General features: G+C 47.1%; 1 protein-coding gene across 1 annotated transcript in view; it reads right to left on the bottom strand.

Moving 5' to 3' along the window:
• Positions 1–17,721, bottom strand: part of LOC126245923 (T-complex protein 1 subunit alpha) — a 96,376-nt gene that overhangs the window by 11,992 nt on the left and 66,663 nt on the right. Inside the window, exon 9 of the mRNA XM_049948356.1 lies at positions 13,449–13,560. Within this exon, the coding sequence (XP_049804313.1) occupies positions 13,449–13,560 (112 nt within the window). The remainder of the gene's footprint in view (positions 1–13,448; positions 13,561–17,721) is intronic.

Here is a 17,721-nt window from a genome sequence, read left to right as displayed (position 1 = left end):
CTGTAGAGTGCTGCAATCCAAAGATGCGCCGAATCTTCATCCACACCTGGGAGGGTGAAGTACGGGAACCAATGGTGGAAACGTACCTCTCCCAGCACTCCTGTTTCCGCCTCTTGAGCCGCAGTGCCTGAGCACGGAGACGTTTGAAGACAATGAGGTTCTCCAAAGACGGGTGCCGCTTATGTCGCTGAAGAGCCCGCCGACGTTCTTTAATGGCTTCAGCGACCTCCGGAGACCACCAAGGCACTGACTTTCGCCGGGGGCACCCTAACGAACGAGGAATGGTACGTTCTGCAGCGGAAACAATCGCTGCAGTCAGTGTCTCGACGGCCACATCGATGGTACCGTGGGGGAGAGATTCAACAGTGGCAGCAGAGGAGAACGTTTCCCAGTTTGCCTTGCTAAATGCCCATCTAGGCAGGCGTTCATGGGATCGACGCTGGGGTAGTGAAAGGAAGATGGGAAAATGGTCACTACCACACAAGTTGTCATGGACTCTCCAGTGGACCGATGGTACAAGCCCTGGGCTGCACAACGACAGATCTATGGCCGAGAACGTGCCATGCGCCACACTGAAATGTGTGGAGGCGCCAGTGTTTAAGAGGCAGAGGTCGAGTTGGGAGATGAGATTCTTGACCTCTCTGCCTCGGCCAGTAACCTTCGTTCCACCCCACAGGGGATTGTGGGCGTTAAAATCCCCAAGGAGAAGAAAAGGCGTGGGAAGTTGGGTGACAAGTGCAGCCAATTCGGTCAGGGAGACTGTACCACCTGGAGGGAGATAGACACTGCAGACGGTTATGTCCTGGGTAGTCCTTACGCGGACAGCCACAGCTTCCAATGATGTTTGAAGGGGCACAGGAGCACTATATACAGAGGTACGGACATACACGCAGGCTCCATCTGACACACTATTGTATGTGCTACGGTTGCAGTAATAACCCCTGTATCCATGGAGGACAGGGGTCCGCATTGCCGGGAACCAGGTTTCCTGGAGGGCAATGCATAAAGCAGGTGTCATGCTTAGAAGCTGACGTAGCTCAGGTAGATGGCTAAAATAACCGCCACAATTCCACTGGAGGATTGTACAAAGGGTGTCCTGTAGGGGCATTCAGGCACTGAAAAGGCAAATTACTTTGCAGGGTCACATGCTGCCACCGACTGAGTGACGGACGTCGCTACGGCCATCGTTTCTGAGGAGACAGCGAGATCCAGGTCATCAAGGGATGCAAAGAGCTCGACCTCATCCTCAGAGGCTGAGCTGACAGGAAGCGGTGGCGCGGGAACCACTGGGTCCTTAGGCTTCTTAGAGAGCTTCCTCTTCTCTCTCTTGTCTTTTGGAGGAGGGTTTAAATGCTGGGAGGGCTTTCCTGACGCATTATCAGGAACAGACGAAGAGCGTGAAGCCCTTCGACCAGCAGCTGGTGGCTTCTTCAGCCACTGGCTAGTGTCTTGTGAGACACTGGGGAAGTCCTTGGAAGGGACTCCCCCAAGGGATCCCTTCCGAACAAGTGAGGCCGGAGGAGGCACGTGCGTCCTCGGCTGAGAAGCCGGAGAGGGCTGTCGCCCCTCCGGCTGAGAAGCCGGATAGGGCTGTCGGCCCCAGTTGTTCGGGGCGCACTGCTCCCAAACTGGGTGTTTTAGGAGCAGTGGAAGAGAGAGTGGCCCCCACCTGTGGTGGGGCAGGCGTAACGTGACTGTTCGGTGGGCCAACTGTGAGAGGAATCTTTGCAGGAACTGGTGGCAGCAGTGTTACAGCAGCATAACTCCTCAACATAGGTGTGGGGTTGAGCCGTTCTAATTTCTTCCTCCCCTCTTGGTAAGGTAAACGGTCCAGGGTCTTAATTTCTTGTATCTTCCGCTCTCGTTGGTAGACTGCACAGTCTGGCGAGCAGGGAGAATGATGCTCCCACAGTTAACGAAGGTGGGAGGCGGAGCACACGGAGCATTGGGATGAGAAGGTCGTCCACAATCTCGACACGTGGGGCTGGCAGTGCATCTGGAGGACATGTGTCCGAATTTCCAGCACCGGAAGCATCGCATAGGGGGCGGGACATAGGGCTTGACATCGCACCGGTAGATCATGACCTTGACCTTCTCAGGCGAGCAGTCTCCCTCAAAGGCCAGGATGAAAGCACCGGTAGCGATCCTATTATCCTTGGGTCCCCTAAAGACACGACGAAGTGTACACCTCGTCGTGCCAAGTTCTCCCGTAGCTCGTCATCAGACTGTAGCAGAAGATCTTTATGGAAGATAATCCCCTGGACCAAATTTAGTGACTTATGCGGAGTGACGGTAACGGGTATGTCACCAAGCTTCTCACAGGCGAGTAACGCCCTTGACTGTGCAGAGGAAGCTGCTTGTATCAAAATGGCCCCGCTCCGCATTTTGGAAAGAGATGCCACTTCCCCGAACTTATCTTCAAGATGGGTCACAAAGAACAGAGGCTTCGTCCCCAAAAATGAATCCCCATCAGTTCTGCTGCACACAAGGTATCGCGGTGAATATGGCTCCTGTCTGTCCGCAGCCCTGCGTCCCTCCCAGGGCGTGGCTAGGGAAGGGAACGATTTGGGGTCATATGCCAAAGCGTTAAAGTTGACTTTACCGCGCTTAGAGATGTTGGTGGTCGTGCGACCACCGGATTGAGACTTTACCCGCTTCATTGCGGGATATCCGCCCCGATGCCACCCACTCCGACCAGAGGCTCTCCCCATGGGCGCCACCCAGTCACAGCAAAGGCCACCTGGCAGGATGGCCGTTGCTGGGAGTCCTGATACCCCAGACAGACGGGCATCTACTCCTTGGCTTACGTGGGGAGGTGTCAGCGCAGGCATCGGCAGTACAATCCCTGTGTTGTCAGGGGGCTACGGGGCTACAACCTAGAGGGTACATGACAACCCCACCACAACAGGCTGGCTACCGTGCTGGATTTCGGGTGCCATTGGAAGTCCATAGTGATCGTGGGTGCAGATGGTGACGCACTAAGGGCGTAACTGACACAATCCATCAGGTGTGTATGCCCAAAATGAGGGATGGAGAGTGCAGTTACAACACCAAGACGATAACGTGTGCCCAGGTCTTAGGGCACAGAGGACTCATGGTGCACCACATAAGGTGTCCTTCCCCAAAAGGCTCGTACTTCTGTTGAATTTGGAAAAATGGAGGTCAAACCCCAATGGGGAGCATCACATTAAAGGCCAAAAAAGTTGAGACTCCTTTTAGTCGCCTCTTACGACAGGCAGGAATACTGCGGGCCTATTCTTACCCCCGAACCCGCAGGGGGGAACCAGCCGGGCGCGAATCATGTACCATCACCTTGCAAACACAACTGATGAAAGAAATTGGGCGATATCTAGAAGGAAGGTTTTGTCCTTACTGGGCTTAGATGTGGGAATGACAGCGACTTCACACCAGTGTCTGGGCAATGTAACCTCTGCCCAAATGTGATTGTACATATGAAGGAGAAAGTGCTGGTCTGCAAGAACACCTGAATGTTGACTTCGTCTAGCTATGGGGCAGATGATCAGGATGAAGTGAGAGCACGATCCAGCTCCCTCATAGTAAAGGTGGCACTGTAGCACTCTTGATTCTGAGGAGAGAAGGGTAATGCCCAAGCCGCCTTCACTTTTTTCCAATTGAGGACAGCAGGGTGATAGTGGGTGGAGCTCGAAATCTCTGCATAATTGTGGCCCAAGGTGTGGAGATAGCAATAAGGTTCACAACATCATTTGCTACTGTCTGGCCAAAAATTGGGTCCCAGAGAGCTATCAGAGGTTGGCCCACACAACAAAAGAGGGAATGGAACTGTTGAAAGAACTAGTAAAGGAAATCCAGCTAGCTTTTTTTCTATCCTGAAGAACACACTGACACTGTGCACGCAACTGTTTTAACAAATGCAGTTAGCCATCTTAGCATGACAGCTAAAAATGCAGAGAACACGTCTCCGTGAGCAAATTGCTTCAAAGCATGCCTCCGTCGACTAAGTGACCAGGACACAGCGTGGTAAAGAGGAAGTGCGAGGAACAGAACCTTCTGCAGTGGTAAGGATAACATCTGTAAGATATTACATCTGGGGAAATGTTGTTCATTGAAGGTCACCAGGAAGGAGTAAAGCCTCCAGTTGTTAGAAAGCTGCCATTTGGGTGTGCTCTTAAGTGAGGTAGGAGTGAACAAATTGATAGCACACGGGAAATGTTCACTCGAATACAATCAGAGAGAACGGACCACTCGAGACGACGGGCAAGCTGGCAATGCAGAAGTAGAGGTCGAAATGGGAATAGGTGTGCGTGGAGTCTGAAAGAAACATGGTTGCACCCGTGTTAAGGCAGATGTGGTTAAGCTGACTGAGGTCAGCCAAGAGGCACTTCTCTGATAGGTTCTGGGAGAATCCCAAAGGGGATGGGGCACAATAAAGTCACCGAGTAGCAGAAAGGGGTCAGGGAATTGCCCAGATAGCTGGATGAAGTCTGCTCTGGTCCACCGAACGATGGAGGTATGTAAACAGTCTAAAGTGAAAAGGTCAAGTGAGGAAGGAAAATGCGACTGCAACAGCTTGAAGCCACTTGACTCCCCCACAAGATGGAATGACATCCTCGGGGGAATGGTCAAAGCGGATCGGGAAGAAATGCGAGAGCTCAAAGCAGTCACGAGGATGGAATTTTGTTTCCTGGAGGCAGAGAGCAAGTGGACACTATGATTCCAAGAGCAGCTGTAAGTCCTCTGATGGATCGAAGGCCGGAATGTTCCATTGGAGGAGAGTCGTGTCCAGGAAAGAGGGGGGGGGGGGGGGGGGGGGAACGGCTAAAATCGAGGGCAGATCCCCACTAATATTAACTTCCGCCCTGACAGAACGATATAAATCGCACTCAACTAAAATGTGGCGTACAGTGATTTGTATGCCACAGGCATCACACAGCGGGGGTTCCTCTTGTCTTAGTAAGAAGGCATGCGTAAGAGGACAGTGCTCTATGGAAAGACGTGTAAGGGTCATTTCATCCCGCCTAGGTGACCGGCAGGAGGAACACCACGGCTGGATGGTGGGTTTCACCAACCGCAGCTTATTTTCCCTCACCGCCAGCCATTCTTCCTCCCACAATTGCATAGACTTCCGCCGCAGCACAGAAATGACACCTTGCAAAGGAACAGAACATTGTGTCACCTCCAGTAATCTGCAGGCGTCCTTGGCAGCTCGATCAGCTTGTTCATTTCCTGTATGCCCACATGCCCTGGCACCCAGCAAAAGGACACTTGCTTGCCCTGTCGTTGGAGGATGTACAGTTGGTCGTAAATCAGCTGTTCCAACTTCTCTGCTGGGTACAGGTTCTGCAGTGACTGTAATGCGCTCAGTGAGTCAGAGCAAATTAGAAAGTGTTTGCCCTGAGTACACCGTATCTGCTCCAATGCCTTCAGGATCGCGTGAAGTTCTGCGGAAAAAACAGTGTATTCTTGGGGAAGGCGAATCCTGATGACACCTACAGGGAACACTACTGAGCAGCCAAGAAAATCCCCCTGTTGGGATCCATCAGTGTAGACTACTGTAAAATCGTGATGCCTATCTAAAATACTAAAAAACAAAGATTTGAAATTAAAATCTGATGTACTGTCTTTCTTAGAATTTGCCAAATCTAAAATCAGTCTGGGCCTCTGGAGGAGCCAAGGTGGATATCTGCTCCAACCTCGACGTGAAACAGTAAAACCGGCCACACCCATCTCTAAAATGCAATCCTTTGCACGAATCCCTTAGGGCCTTGTTGCTCGTTGCCGGTTGCGAAAAAGCCTTTCCAGTGGAGGCCGAGCAACAGTGTTGTATGCAGGTGTGTATGGTGTGGATAATGTTTTATAGGCCTGGCGCACCATAGTAGACGCCGCCGAAGGTGAAGTGGCGGTTCACCTGCCTCTGCAAAGAGGCTCGGTATGGGGCTCGTTCTGAATGCCCCAGTGGCCAACCAAATCCCCTCATGGTGCACCACATCCAACAGCTTCAAATAAGTGGGTCTTGCAGACCCATACACCGTGCATCCATAATCGAGCCGGGACCGCACGAAGGCTCTGTAAAACCGGAGCAGACAAGTCCTGTCTGCTCCCCATGTGTGGTGACTAAGACATTTTAAAATAGACGGCGCCTTAAGAGACCGCTTTTTCAGTTCCTTAATGTGTGGCAGCCACGTAAGCTTTAGAATCAAAACTGAGGCCCAGAAACTTCACCGTGTCTTTAAAATTCAGAACGGTGTCACTCATCCTCAACTAAGGCAAGTCAAAAATGGAACGAGAACAGTTAAAAAGAACACACACCGACTTATCAGTTGAAAACTTAAAACCACTCTTCTGTGCCCATTCATCCAAATGTCGCAGAGTGAGTTGCAACTGACGAGTCATCGTTGCAAGGCTTGAAGAAGAGCAAAATACAGAGAAATCGTCCACAAACAAGGAACACTGCACAGGACTTTTCACGACAGACGTAATACTATTAACAGCAATAGCAAAGACCGTCACACTTTAAACACTACCTTGAGGGACACCGTTCTCTTGTTCAAAGCGACTAGACAGTACGTCTCCGACTCAGTACCGAAAATAACGTGGCGATAGGAAGGACCGAATAAAATTGGGAAGACATCCACGAAAACCCCATTCGTGGAGCTGCCTGATGATAAGATGCCTCCAAGTAGTGTCATATGCCTTTTCAATGTCAAAAAATATTCCCAACAGGTGCTGCTGGCGCAGGAAAGCCTGTTGTATAGCCGCCTCCAGGAGGGCCAGGTTATCAAAGGTGGAGCGATACCTCCTGAACCCACACTGAAAGCGACTAAGGAGTTGTCTGGATTCTAACATCCAGACAAGACGGCGGTTAACCATCCGCTCCAAGTTCTTTCCCACGCAGCTAGTGAGGGCAACACTACGGTAACTACCCGGGCACGTGGGGTCTTTCCCAGGTTTTAAAAGAGGAATTAAAATTGCTTCACGCCACCAGTCGGGGAAGTGACCGGACATCCAAACAAGATTAAAACATCTCCCAGAAATCCTCCTGATGGTCTCCCATACAATGGAACTTCGTGTAGAGCTATTAATGGTGTTCAGGAACTGCTGCCACGACCTCTTCTTGCTCTCTCGTATAATCCGACAACACTTTGCCCTCGCCACCTGAAAGGCTGCAAGGTTCTCTACAGTTGGCCGGCATTTGAACCTACGCAGAGCTGCCCGCCTAGCCCTGACTGCAGAGCGGCACTCGTCGCTCCACCAAGGGACAGGCTGCCGCTTCGGTTGTCCTGTGGACTGTGGGATGGACGCTTCACTGGCGTGGTGGATCACTTCAGTAATATGATCCACCCATTCTGGACACTGACCCGATGTTCAAACTGGGCTAGCTGACTGTACAGTGCCCAGTTGGCTCTACTGAGCACCCGTCGAGGCGGTTTCCTTTCCGGTTCCACTGCACGTGGCAGGTGAATCCAGATGGGGAAGTGATCGCTGCCGTGTAAGTCATCGACCACTTCCCATTCAGCAGTGTGGGCGATGGCCGGAGAGCAAGGCGATAGATCAATGGCAGAGAACGACCCAGTTGCAATGCAAAAATGCGTGCTTTGACCTGTATTTAGCAAATAGGCACTGGAAGACAGAAGAAGCCTCTCGATTGCTCTACCCCTGGGGCAAGTACTCACAGAGCCCCAAAGCATATTGTGTGCATTAAAATCACCACAGAGGATGAAGGGGTGGGGGAGCAGTGTAAGAAGATCACAGAGCCTCTTCGCCGAGCGCATCGTGTGGGGGCAGGTAAAGCGAACATACTGTTAGCATATGACACAAATGTACTAATATTGCAACTGCCTGTAAATTCGTCGTGAGGGAGAGAGGCGAGGAGTGGTAGTCAGTGTTGACGAAGATAGCTACTCCTCCTCGAGCTCTCTGTCCACTCAGGTCGTCCTTTTTGTGGAGGACATAACCACGTAGCTCAGGGGTGTATGTTTCGCTGAAATTTGTCTCTTGCAGACATACACACAAGGTCTATCCTGAATCAATAGACGTAGTTCCTCCACATGTGTCCTGAACCCTTGCAGGTTCCATTGTAATATGGGAGACATCACAGTGGTTGTATTTTCTGCGTCTCTTTCCGCCGAGGTGGGGAGACTGCAGCGGGTGGAGGCTCAGTCTTGGGGCAAGATGATTGCCCCATATTCTCGGACTCCATCAGCTCTGGGGAAGAGTCTGATGAAGCATCTGGTGGGACCACATTAACATGATCCGAGGGTTTACCAGCCAATTTAATCTGTTGGTGCTGCTTGACGTGTGCTTTCCTTTGTTTAGGGGGCTTTGCTGGAACTGGAGCTGGGGTGTTTATGACCATGCTGGGTTTTGGAACAGCCTCAGCCATCGGAGATGCTTGGGGCTCTTCGATGTTAGCTACTGTACCTTTCTCTGCTGTTCGAGGAGGGGATACAGGCTCTGATACACTTGCTGCCTTGCAAGTGCACTGACATGTGCAGGTGTTCGTGCCAACACTAACAACCTCCGTCTGTGTAGATGCATCGACTTTTGGAGGCGGCTTCTGAACAATGGAGGCAAAAGACTTAACGAATGTGGGGGGCTGCATGGCCTTAAAGATCTTTTTGGCTTCACTGTAGGGGATACGCTTAGTTGTTTTTATTTCTTGTATTTTACGTTCCTCTAGAAAGATTATAGTGTCCCTACTCCAAACAGGGTGACTTTCAGAACAGTTTATACATCTGAGAGGAGACGAACCGTCAACTCCGCCATGGGCAGCCTTACTACAGTTGCCACACATCGCTTCTCCTTTACACCCTAGAGTTGTATGCCCAAAACGCTGGCACTTAAAACAGCGCATTGGGTTTGGGACATACGACCGCACGTTTAGTCGAAGAAATCCCAACTTGACGTGTTCTGGAAGTTTGGGGGTATTGAAAGTAAGAACGAAAGAGTCGGATTTCACCAGGTTCCCATCCACCCTTTTCACGATGTTCTGAACGTCAACAATTCCCTCCTGAGCCCACTCACTCTTTAATTCTACAGGAAAGTCAACAAGATCCCTACAGGTAACAACACCCCTACTGGAGTTCAGGGTGCTGTGAAGCTCTGTATCGATCGTGTATTCCCCCAAGCTTTTAGCTGTTTGAAGGTTAACTGCTTGTTGAGCAGTTGATGTTTCAACAAGCAGTGTCCCATTCCGTAAACGTTTCACTGATTTTAAAGTTCCAGCTATTCCTTCTAGACCCTTTTGGATATAGAATGGCGAAACCTTTTCAAAGGAACCCTCTTTCCTTTTTATTATTAAAAACAAATTATGGTTGTCAGTATGTGCTCTGTTACTCTGAACTGCTGTACGTTTGCTGACGCCTGAGTCAGGACGACTGGCTAACCTAGCCCTCTTGTTTGATTGGGTGGTAGTGCCTACCAGCGGTCCATCCATCCCACTGGCCAGCGAAATATTAGAAGGAGAAAAAGAGGAAGAATTCATGGTATCCATGGTCGTCCCACGAGCAGCTAGGGAAACTTATGTCCATCCAGACAGAGCCCCGCATGCCTGGATAAGCCTTGTACAACTGAGGTGCGGCGGGTTCCCCAGAGGTTGCCCGCTAGTGACTGTTCCACCTCAACAGCCATGCATCTTATCGGCGCGCAGTACACCTTAAGATTGAAGGGTTTTTTGTAGAGGTATGTACCGTCCTCACGATCCAGGCAATCAAGCCAAGATCCCCGGTCCCTACGACACACAACATTCCACCGTTGCTCCACACAGTGGTCGCTGAAGCATGCCCAGAACTTACGGTATCAGCAGACTGGCGGCGCACACCAGTTCACAGCTCGAGGACCCCGGGTTCGCCAAGCCCGTACCCAGCAAATGAATGCTGAGCCCCCTGAGGGATCAGAGGGTACGTTTGGGTTTCTGTCTCAGTCAGACCATCAAGCAGCCTAGTGTAAATAACACCATGAGAAGCATTCAGCATTCGATGGGCCTCAACATGAGCAGGATAGCCATGGAGGAGCGGTGTTGCTAGTAGTAGTTATGCTTTAAACTCTGACGTTGTCTCCAAAAGCAAAATGTGCCATTGCGTAAACGAGAGCAGGATTCCATCACCAGCTTTCTGAACAATAAACAAATTTATTGTAGCAAAGGACTGACCGTTTTCAGTGTGTGAAACCACGAGGAACAGTGGTGCAGCTAGGAGGGTCTTTGAATCATGAGCCTGATTCCATTTACGTTTAGCGGAAGGTGACTGTGAGGATGATGATTGCCAGCATCTCCGATGGTGTGCTTCTTCCAACTGGGGCCCCGCCTTAGGTGATTATTCACACCCAGGTCACACTTCCCTAACAGCAGACAACAGGACCAATCGTCAATTTGGGAGAGCAGCAGCTTAGGCAATCACCCCTCCCTGGGCCTGGATTGTATCAGGGGGTACATGCAAACACTACGTGTCAACCCGGGGCTGGCCTTCGGGAGCACACAGGGAGGAAGAAGAAAGAGAGGAACCTGAAACAGCGAAGCAGAAAAAGGGTAGGAGAAGGAGAATGAGGGAAGAAAAAAAAGGAATGAAAAACAGTGGAGAGGCTGTTCTGATATCAGCTGCTGAAAATGCCGAACATATTTCCAAATACATCCCAGACATGTTCCTCAAGAGAGGGGGAAGGGAATAGCAAGAGGATAGACATGCAGTACAGAACGGAAAAGATGCTGCAAAGGCTGAGGTTCCGTTATAGTCAAGCAAGAACCTGCCAAAGAACAGTGAGCACCTTAGGGGAGCCCCAACAGAGAACAGAACAATATGGCTTCTGCACTACTATTTAAGCTTAGACTCTAAGGGCCATAAAAATGCGAAGTTGCATACTGAATTGGCACATACCACAGCAATATCAAACATTCAGCTGTTACTGTGAGAGAATAACTGAAGATCTGCCTCTTAGTGGCTGCCTGTGCTCAACACCAGCTGATGATCACTATCTACAAATTATCCAAGGAGAATGCAACAGAACCGTGGGCTTGTTTTTTGGGACAAATGGGAGGGCTGTGTCAACCAAAACATTACGCAATCATCTCCACATGATCAACTTGGTTATTAGGTGAACTACACTGAAAAACTACACTGCTGTGGATTACAAAAAAGGTGGGCAAGGGACCATATCTGGAATGGAACATGGGTCAATGGCATTGGATTCTCTTCACTGACAAGTGCAGGCTTTATATGACATCTGACAACTGTCACAGAAGAGTTTATATGAAGCCAGGAACCACTGTAAATCTGAGGCAGGTTGTCCAATGTGACCACCATTGAGATTGGCCACTTATGTATTAGTCCAGTACCGTGTACAGGTATCAGACACCTCTCAGCACTCTCAAGAGCGACTTAATGCTGTACAGTATCTAGACAGAATCCTCCAACCTACAGTCAACATTTCAGTATTGACTGTCTTGAAAGACAGTAGGTAACACACAAAACACATTGCGCCTACCTTCTGAACATGTTCCTTCACGAGGCAGGAATTGACCAAATATGTGAGGTATCTGCTGATATGAACCCAATTAAGCATGTCTGCAATTAGCTGAAACCTAAGCCCGTCACACACAGTAATATTCGCTGTTGAGTTTGCTAGTTGGCATGCTCAATTGTTGGCTAGCAGGGAATGGCGACAACAAGCTCACATGCTGAAGCACTCTCACAGTATAAGGTGCACTGCACATTCTACTGTGAGAAAATTCCCGTTTCAAGTACAAATATTTGACATATTAACTGAGTTTTCTCCGCATGTAAGAAAAGCTCTTCCCTAGATGCATCAGTTAAATCAATAATGCTTTGCTTCTTCAGTTTCTCCCGGCATATTTGTTGATATTTTGGCGATCAGACAAGTCATCGTCAGGTGCGCTAAGGAAATGAGCTGAGGGCTGGTGGCCATCTTACGTTCACACCCCCCATGGGCACAGAGGTCTGCATCTGTGGCAGTGTGTGTAGTTGCTACGTCCACCCAGATCGGAAGATCATTTTTGTTGCTGAATGTTTTTTTAATTATGCTCAGTGCTGGTTCCCATGCCTTGCTAAGATTATAACCGCAGTCTCTGTTGATGAGCATCTCTGGTGCAAATTTTGATGGCCCCTCTGACAATGCTGTCCCAGTATTTAGGAGTCCGGGCCAAGATCTCGGTATGCTCATAATCCATCTCGTGTTTTTTGAACAAACAAAGTTCTGTGACCACTGGCTTGTTAGGATACTTCAATCATGTGTGCCTTTGATGTTCTCAGCAGCAATCTTCAATGGTACGCACTATCTGTCTAATATAAGTCTTATCACACTGACAAGGAATCTGGTATACACCGGCCTTCCCCAAGTGGAGACCATGTTTCACACTTCCCAGTAACGCTCTTATTTGGCAGGCAAAAGACAGTTTTAACCCCGTGTTTCTTTAATATGCACCTGATTTTCCCCAATAGTGTGCCAGTGTACGCAATACAGTGGCTACTTCTTCCTCCACGACTTATTCTGTCTCCAAAGGTTGTACTGTAGTGGTGGGGTGTAGAGTACATCTAATCTGCAATTCTGGGTACCCGTTCTTTCGGAATACGGTTCTTTCTGTGTGAGATGGGCTTTACAGTGCATTATCTTAGGGCTGCTGCTCACACACTGGATGGCCTCAGCATCCCCTCTTTTTAAAGTGTTGGACTGACTTGAGCAGCACTTCGACGCTCTGTGGGCAGCGCGCCAAGGAGGAGCCTAGCATTTTACAATGCACAAAGTGGAATAACACAGCATCAAATGTTACCTAGTAGTTGATTTTGTTTTCACAAATTTGGAAATATGCACTTTCTAACATAATGCCTTTATTTTTGTAAATTTGTTTTTGTTCGAGTCATTCCCCCCTCCCATAGGACTTCTCCTTTTGTTTACTGCTCCCCTTAGACCTCAGCTCTCTCTCATTCAGAGATACAAAGGAAGTGTTAAACTTTTTTTGAGCTGTTTTGTTCTACATGAAGGGAAAGAGCCTGCAGAATTCGACAAACTTATTTATGACCCGCATTCAGATGGCTCGATTTGGTAACTTGCCTACGAAAGGTAGGTGTCGAGGTTAGCACTTCTTTATGACAACTTTAACTCATCACTAATGATCTATTTTATCCAATCATAGAACACTGAACAATGTAAAGAAAATGACATGCTTAATGAAATTTTGTACCGGACAATTTCAAATTTGGATTTGCTGCTCATTTGTGAGCCGCCAAACCAATTACGCTCTCTGAGCATAGCTGCAGATCTCATTCGAACTTTCAATAAAGAGGAAATACTGACAATGACTGTTTTGAGTCACATCTTGAGATGTTTGTGTTTGTAATTTAATTTACTTGCTCTAAGATTAAGCCATGCAGAGTGATGTGGCATTTAAAAGAAGAAGAAGAAGGAGGAGGAGGAAACATTGTCTATGCATTTACATTACACATCCAACAGTCACATACCTTCCATGTTTGATAAAGATGTCACAAATGCAGCACCAGTAGCCTTAGCAATCCTTTTCAAGTCTGCTTTCTTGCAACGCCTTACAGCCATGGCACCAGCTTCCACAAAATACTGTAAAATAAATAAATAAATAAAAATAAAAAATATTCATGCATGAAGTTTCTGAATAACTTCAGTATATTTAATACTCTATCAGTAGATGTACACACGTACATTCCATCAAAGTATCTTTCCACTCGTATAGAACCAATTACAAATCCTAAACTGTCTAATATATCAAGACCACTAAATGAAGCAATACTCAACTCCTTGTATGTGAAGGAAAAAACCTTGAAAATGCAACATCAGACACCGCTGCTGTCCAATTGCTCCCTCAATATCTTTACTACTGTAAAGATACATATGTGATGAAATAACTATATAAGTGTACATTATCAGGGCTGCCAGAAGTTTCCCCAAGTGAAATTCACTGATATTTCCCTAATTTCCGGACACATTTTAGCATTTATCCCTGAAAAAATTTTGAGATCTCAAGAGGAGTTATGACATAACTTGACAATCTGGCTTTGCAGCTATGGTGCAAGAAACAATAGTGCAAACAAGGAACTATTTTAAAAAAACACTTGCAAGCAGAAGGCGTTTCCTGAAGTAAGCAAAAATCTTCAGTACTCACATCACCTGTAATCAACTGTTTTTAGATGGAGGAAGCAAGCCATACGATGTGGGTGTTTCATTAAGACCACTGATTTTATTTTACAGGGTGTCCCATTCAAACCTCCCCGATTTAAAAGACCCAGGAAAAAAAACCACAGTAGATAAGACAATGAAAAATGCACCACACTGTAGAGCATCTCAAAGAATTTATTTATTTATCATAAATACAGGGTTATTACAAATGATTGAAGCGATTTCACAGCTCTACAATAACTTTATCATTTGAGGTATTTTCACAATGCTTTGCACACACATACAAAAACTCAAAAAGTTTTTTTAGGCATTCACAAATGTTCGATATGTGCCCCTTTAGTGATTCGGCAGACATCAAGCTGATAATCAAGTTCCTCCCACACTCGGCGCAGCATGTCCCCATCAATGAGTTCGGAAGCATCGTTGATGTGAGCTCGCAGTTCTGGCACGTTTCTTGGTAGAGGAGGTTTAAACACTGAATCTTTCACATAACCCCACAGAAAGAAATCGCATGGGGTTAAGTCGGGAGAGCGTGGAGGCCATGACATGAATTGTTGATCATGATCTCCACCACGACCGATCCATCGGTTTTCCAATCTCCTATTTAAGAAATGCCGAACATCATGATGGAAGTGCGGTGGAGCACCATCCTGTTGAAAGATGAAGTCTGCGCTGTCGGTCTCCAGTTGTGGTATGAGCCAATTTTCCAGCATGTCCAGATACATGTGTCCTGTAACGTTTTTTAACAGAAGAAAAAGGGGCCGTAAACTTTAAACCGTGAGATTGCGCAAAACACATTAACTTTTGGTGAATTGCGAATTTGCTGCACGAATGCGTGAGGATTCTCTACCACCCAGATTCGCACATTGTGTCTGTTCACTTCACCATTAAGAAAAAATGTTGCTTCATCACTGAAAACAAGTTTCGCACTGAACGCATCCTCTTCCATGAGCTGTTGCAACCGCGCCGAAAATTCAATTGACTTTGTCATCGGGTGTCAGGGCTTGTAGCAATTGTAAACGGTAAGGCTTCTGCTTTAGCCTTTTCCGTAAGATTTTCCAAACAATCGGCTGTGGTACGTTTAGCTCCCTGCTTGCTTTATTCGTCGACTTCCGCGGGCTACGCGTGAAACTTGCCCGCACGCGTTCAAACGTTTCTTCGCTCACTGCAGGCCGACCCGTCGATTTCCCCTTACAGAGGCATCCAGAAGCTTTAAACTGCGCATACCATCACCGAATGGAGTTAGCAGTTGGTGGATCTTTGTTGAACTTCGTTCTGAAGTGTCGTTGCACTGTTATGACTGACTGATGCGAGTGCATTTCAAGCACGACATACGCTTTCTCGGCTCCTGTCGCCATTTTGTCTCACTGCACTCTCGAGCACTCTGGCGGCAGAAACCTGAAGTGTGGCTTCAGCCGAACAAAACTTTTTGAGTTTTTCTACGTATCTGTAGTGTGTCATGACCATATGTCAACGAATGGAGCTACAGTGAATTTATGAAATCGCTTCAATCATTTGTAATAGCCCTGTACACCTCTACATGTGAACCATTTGTAACACGAAGAATATAGAGTCTGTATTCAATTTCTTGCCAAGTTCTCTGTAACATTTCCTCTGTTATTGTTGCAATTCCGTTAGTGATAAGATGTCGCAAAGTAGGAATATCGTCCACTTTGGTCGCATACACGCGGTCCTCCATGAATCCCCAAATGTATAAATCAAGCAGCGTAATGTCGGGTGAACGTGGTGGCCAGGCAATGGGTCCTCTGCATCCGATCCAACAATTGGGAAATTTCCTATCCAGGAACTTGTGAACAGCTGTTGACCAATGCAGCAGATCTCCATCTTGTTGAAAAATTATGTTGGGTTGCAAGTCTTGTATCTGAGGGTACACAAACTGCTCCAACATGTCCACAAACACTGACCCATTCACTGTTTGTTCTGCAAAGAAGAACGGTCCAACAATCCTGTCGTGCATTAGCCCGCACCAGTCTTTTAGCTTAGGGTTATCAAGAACCTTTTCAATGACAACATGCGGATTTTGCAAACCCCAAATCCGAACATTATATGCCTATTAACGCTTCCAGATAGATGAAAGGTTGCCTCATCTGAGAATAAACATCTTTCCAGGAAGCTGGCATCCATATCAATACGCTGCAGCACATCCGCAGCAAATTGTTATCAGTGTGGTTTGTCGTTCAGTGTCAGGTATTGCAGAATTTGCACTTTGTAAGCACACATGAAGACGCTGGTGAACTACACAATGCAATGTTGATTGAAGTACATCAAGTTGCCTAGATGCTTGACGAATTGACTTACGTGGGCTTCTGAGAAAAGTTTGTCTGATGTCCTCCACTGTCTCTTCTGAAACTTTGTAACGTGCACTATCAGAATGTTTCAGAACAGTTCCTGTTGCCAGAAACTTCCTATACCATTCCTTAATTGTTTTCACATCAGGTGGATCACATTCATACACACGACGATAATTTCCCAGGTATCCATTGCCATGCGTCAGGTGCTCCGTGCGTATTTATAAGGGTACCCTTCCTTTTCCACGTGCTTTGTCTGGTTTGAATCGATTGCTTAGTTTTCTTTGTTATAGGTGTTTACGTCACTCTAAGCTGAAAATGCATTACTGCACTGTGTCATGCATTGTTTGTCGCATTCTGATAGTGCATGTTTACACCCTGTCGCCGCTTGCGGCACGGCTTGCATTTGTGCGCGCTACCTTCTCATTAGCGAAACAATGGCAAGACACTGCCATTTGTTGTTACTTACACTGCTGCTTTCTTTGATAATGATCAACAAGAACCGAATTATAGACTGCGTATGATAGAACATGTTCTGAACGAGAGTTAGGCAAAAAATTTTCTCCGTTTGAAAATCTTTGCGGCCGCTTCTTTAGTTCATCAAATTCTGCACAGAAATTAGTCATCTTAGATTTAAAAATCTAGTGAGTTGCCGCACTTCATTTCTGACTGTATCACTATTAGGCATAAGAATAATACAAATATAAACATGACACAATATGTATATTCTTCCGCGTTTGCTGTTGTCTCACTCTAGTTTCGTAGTTTATTAGGCAGACAGGATTTAAATGAGATAGCAGCAAACACGAAAGAATACATGGAAAAATGTTTATATTTGTATTATTCTTATGGTGAAGAGAATGCTGCATGCGATTCACATTTCATCAGGTTCCTATTAGCTACCATCTCTTCTCACAGGTAGGAAAAAATTCAGAACGTAGAGTTGGCCATATTGACAAACATCCCAAACAGTCATGCCAGTCAAATTTTCGTAGTACACTGAAATTCTGCTACATTCGAAGATGAACAATACGGAATTTGTATTTACTTCATTGGATAGTGTATGAAAATGCAGTGGTCGAAACTCGGGGCGGAGAAAAACAAGCTCGTCTCCCACCTTTTTTTTTTTTTAATTTATTTATTGATGCAGAGGTTTTGGCGCCAGTATATATCTTTGTGCCTACAAAGCATGCCTGTGTAGCGCTACATATATTTGACAGCAGAAGTTAGTTGTGGCAGCACCTACCAACATTTTTCAGAACTTCCGCTTGCTTTG

The sequence above is a fragment of the Schistocerca nitens genome, chromosome 1 (assembly GCF_023898315.1).
Source record: "Schistocerca nitens isolate TAMUIC-IGC-003100 chromosome 1, iqSchNite1.1, whole genome shotgun sequence".
Taxonomy (NCBI): domain Eukaryota; kingdom Metazoa; phylum Arthropoda; class Insecta; order Orthoptera; family Acrididae; genus Schistocerca; species Schistocerca nitens.
This window is presented reverse-complemented; position numbering and strand designations above follow the sequence as displayed.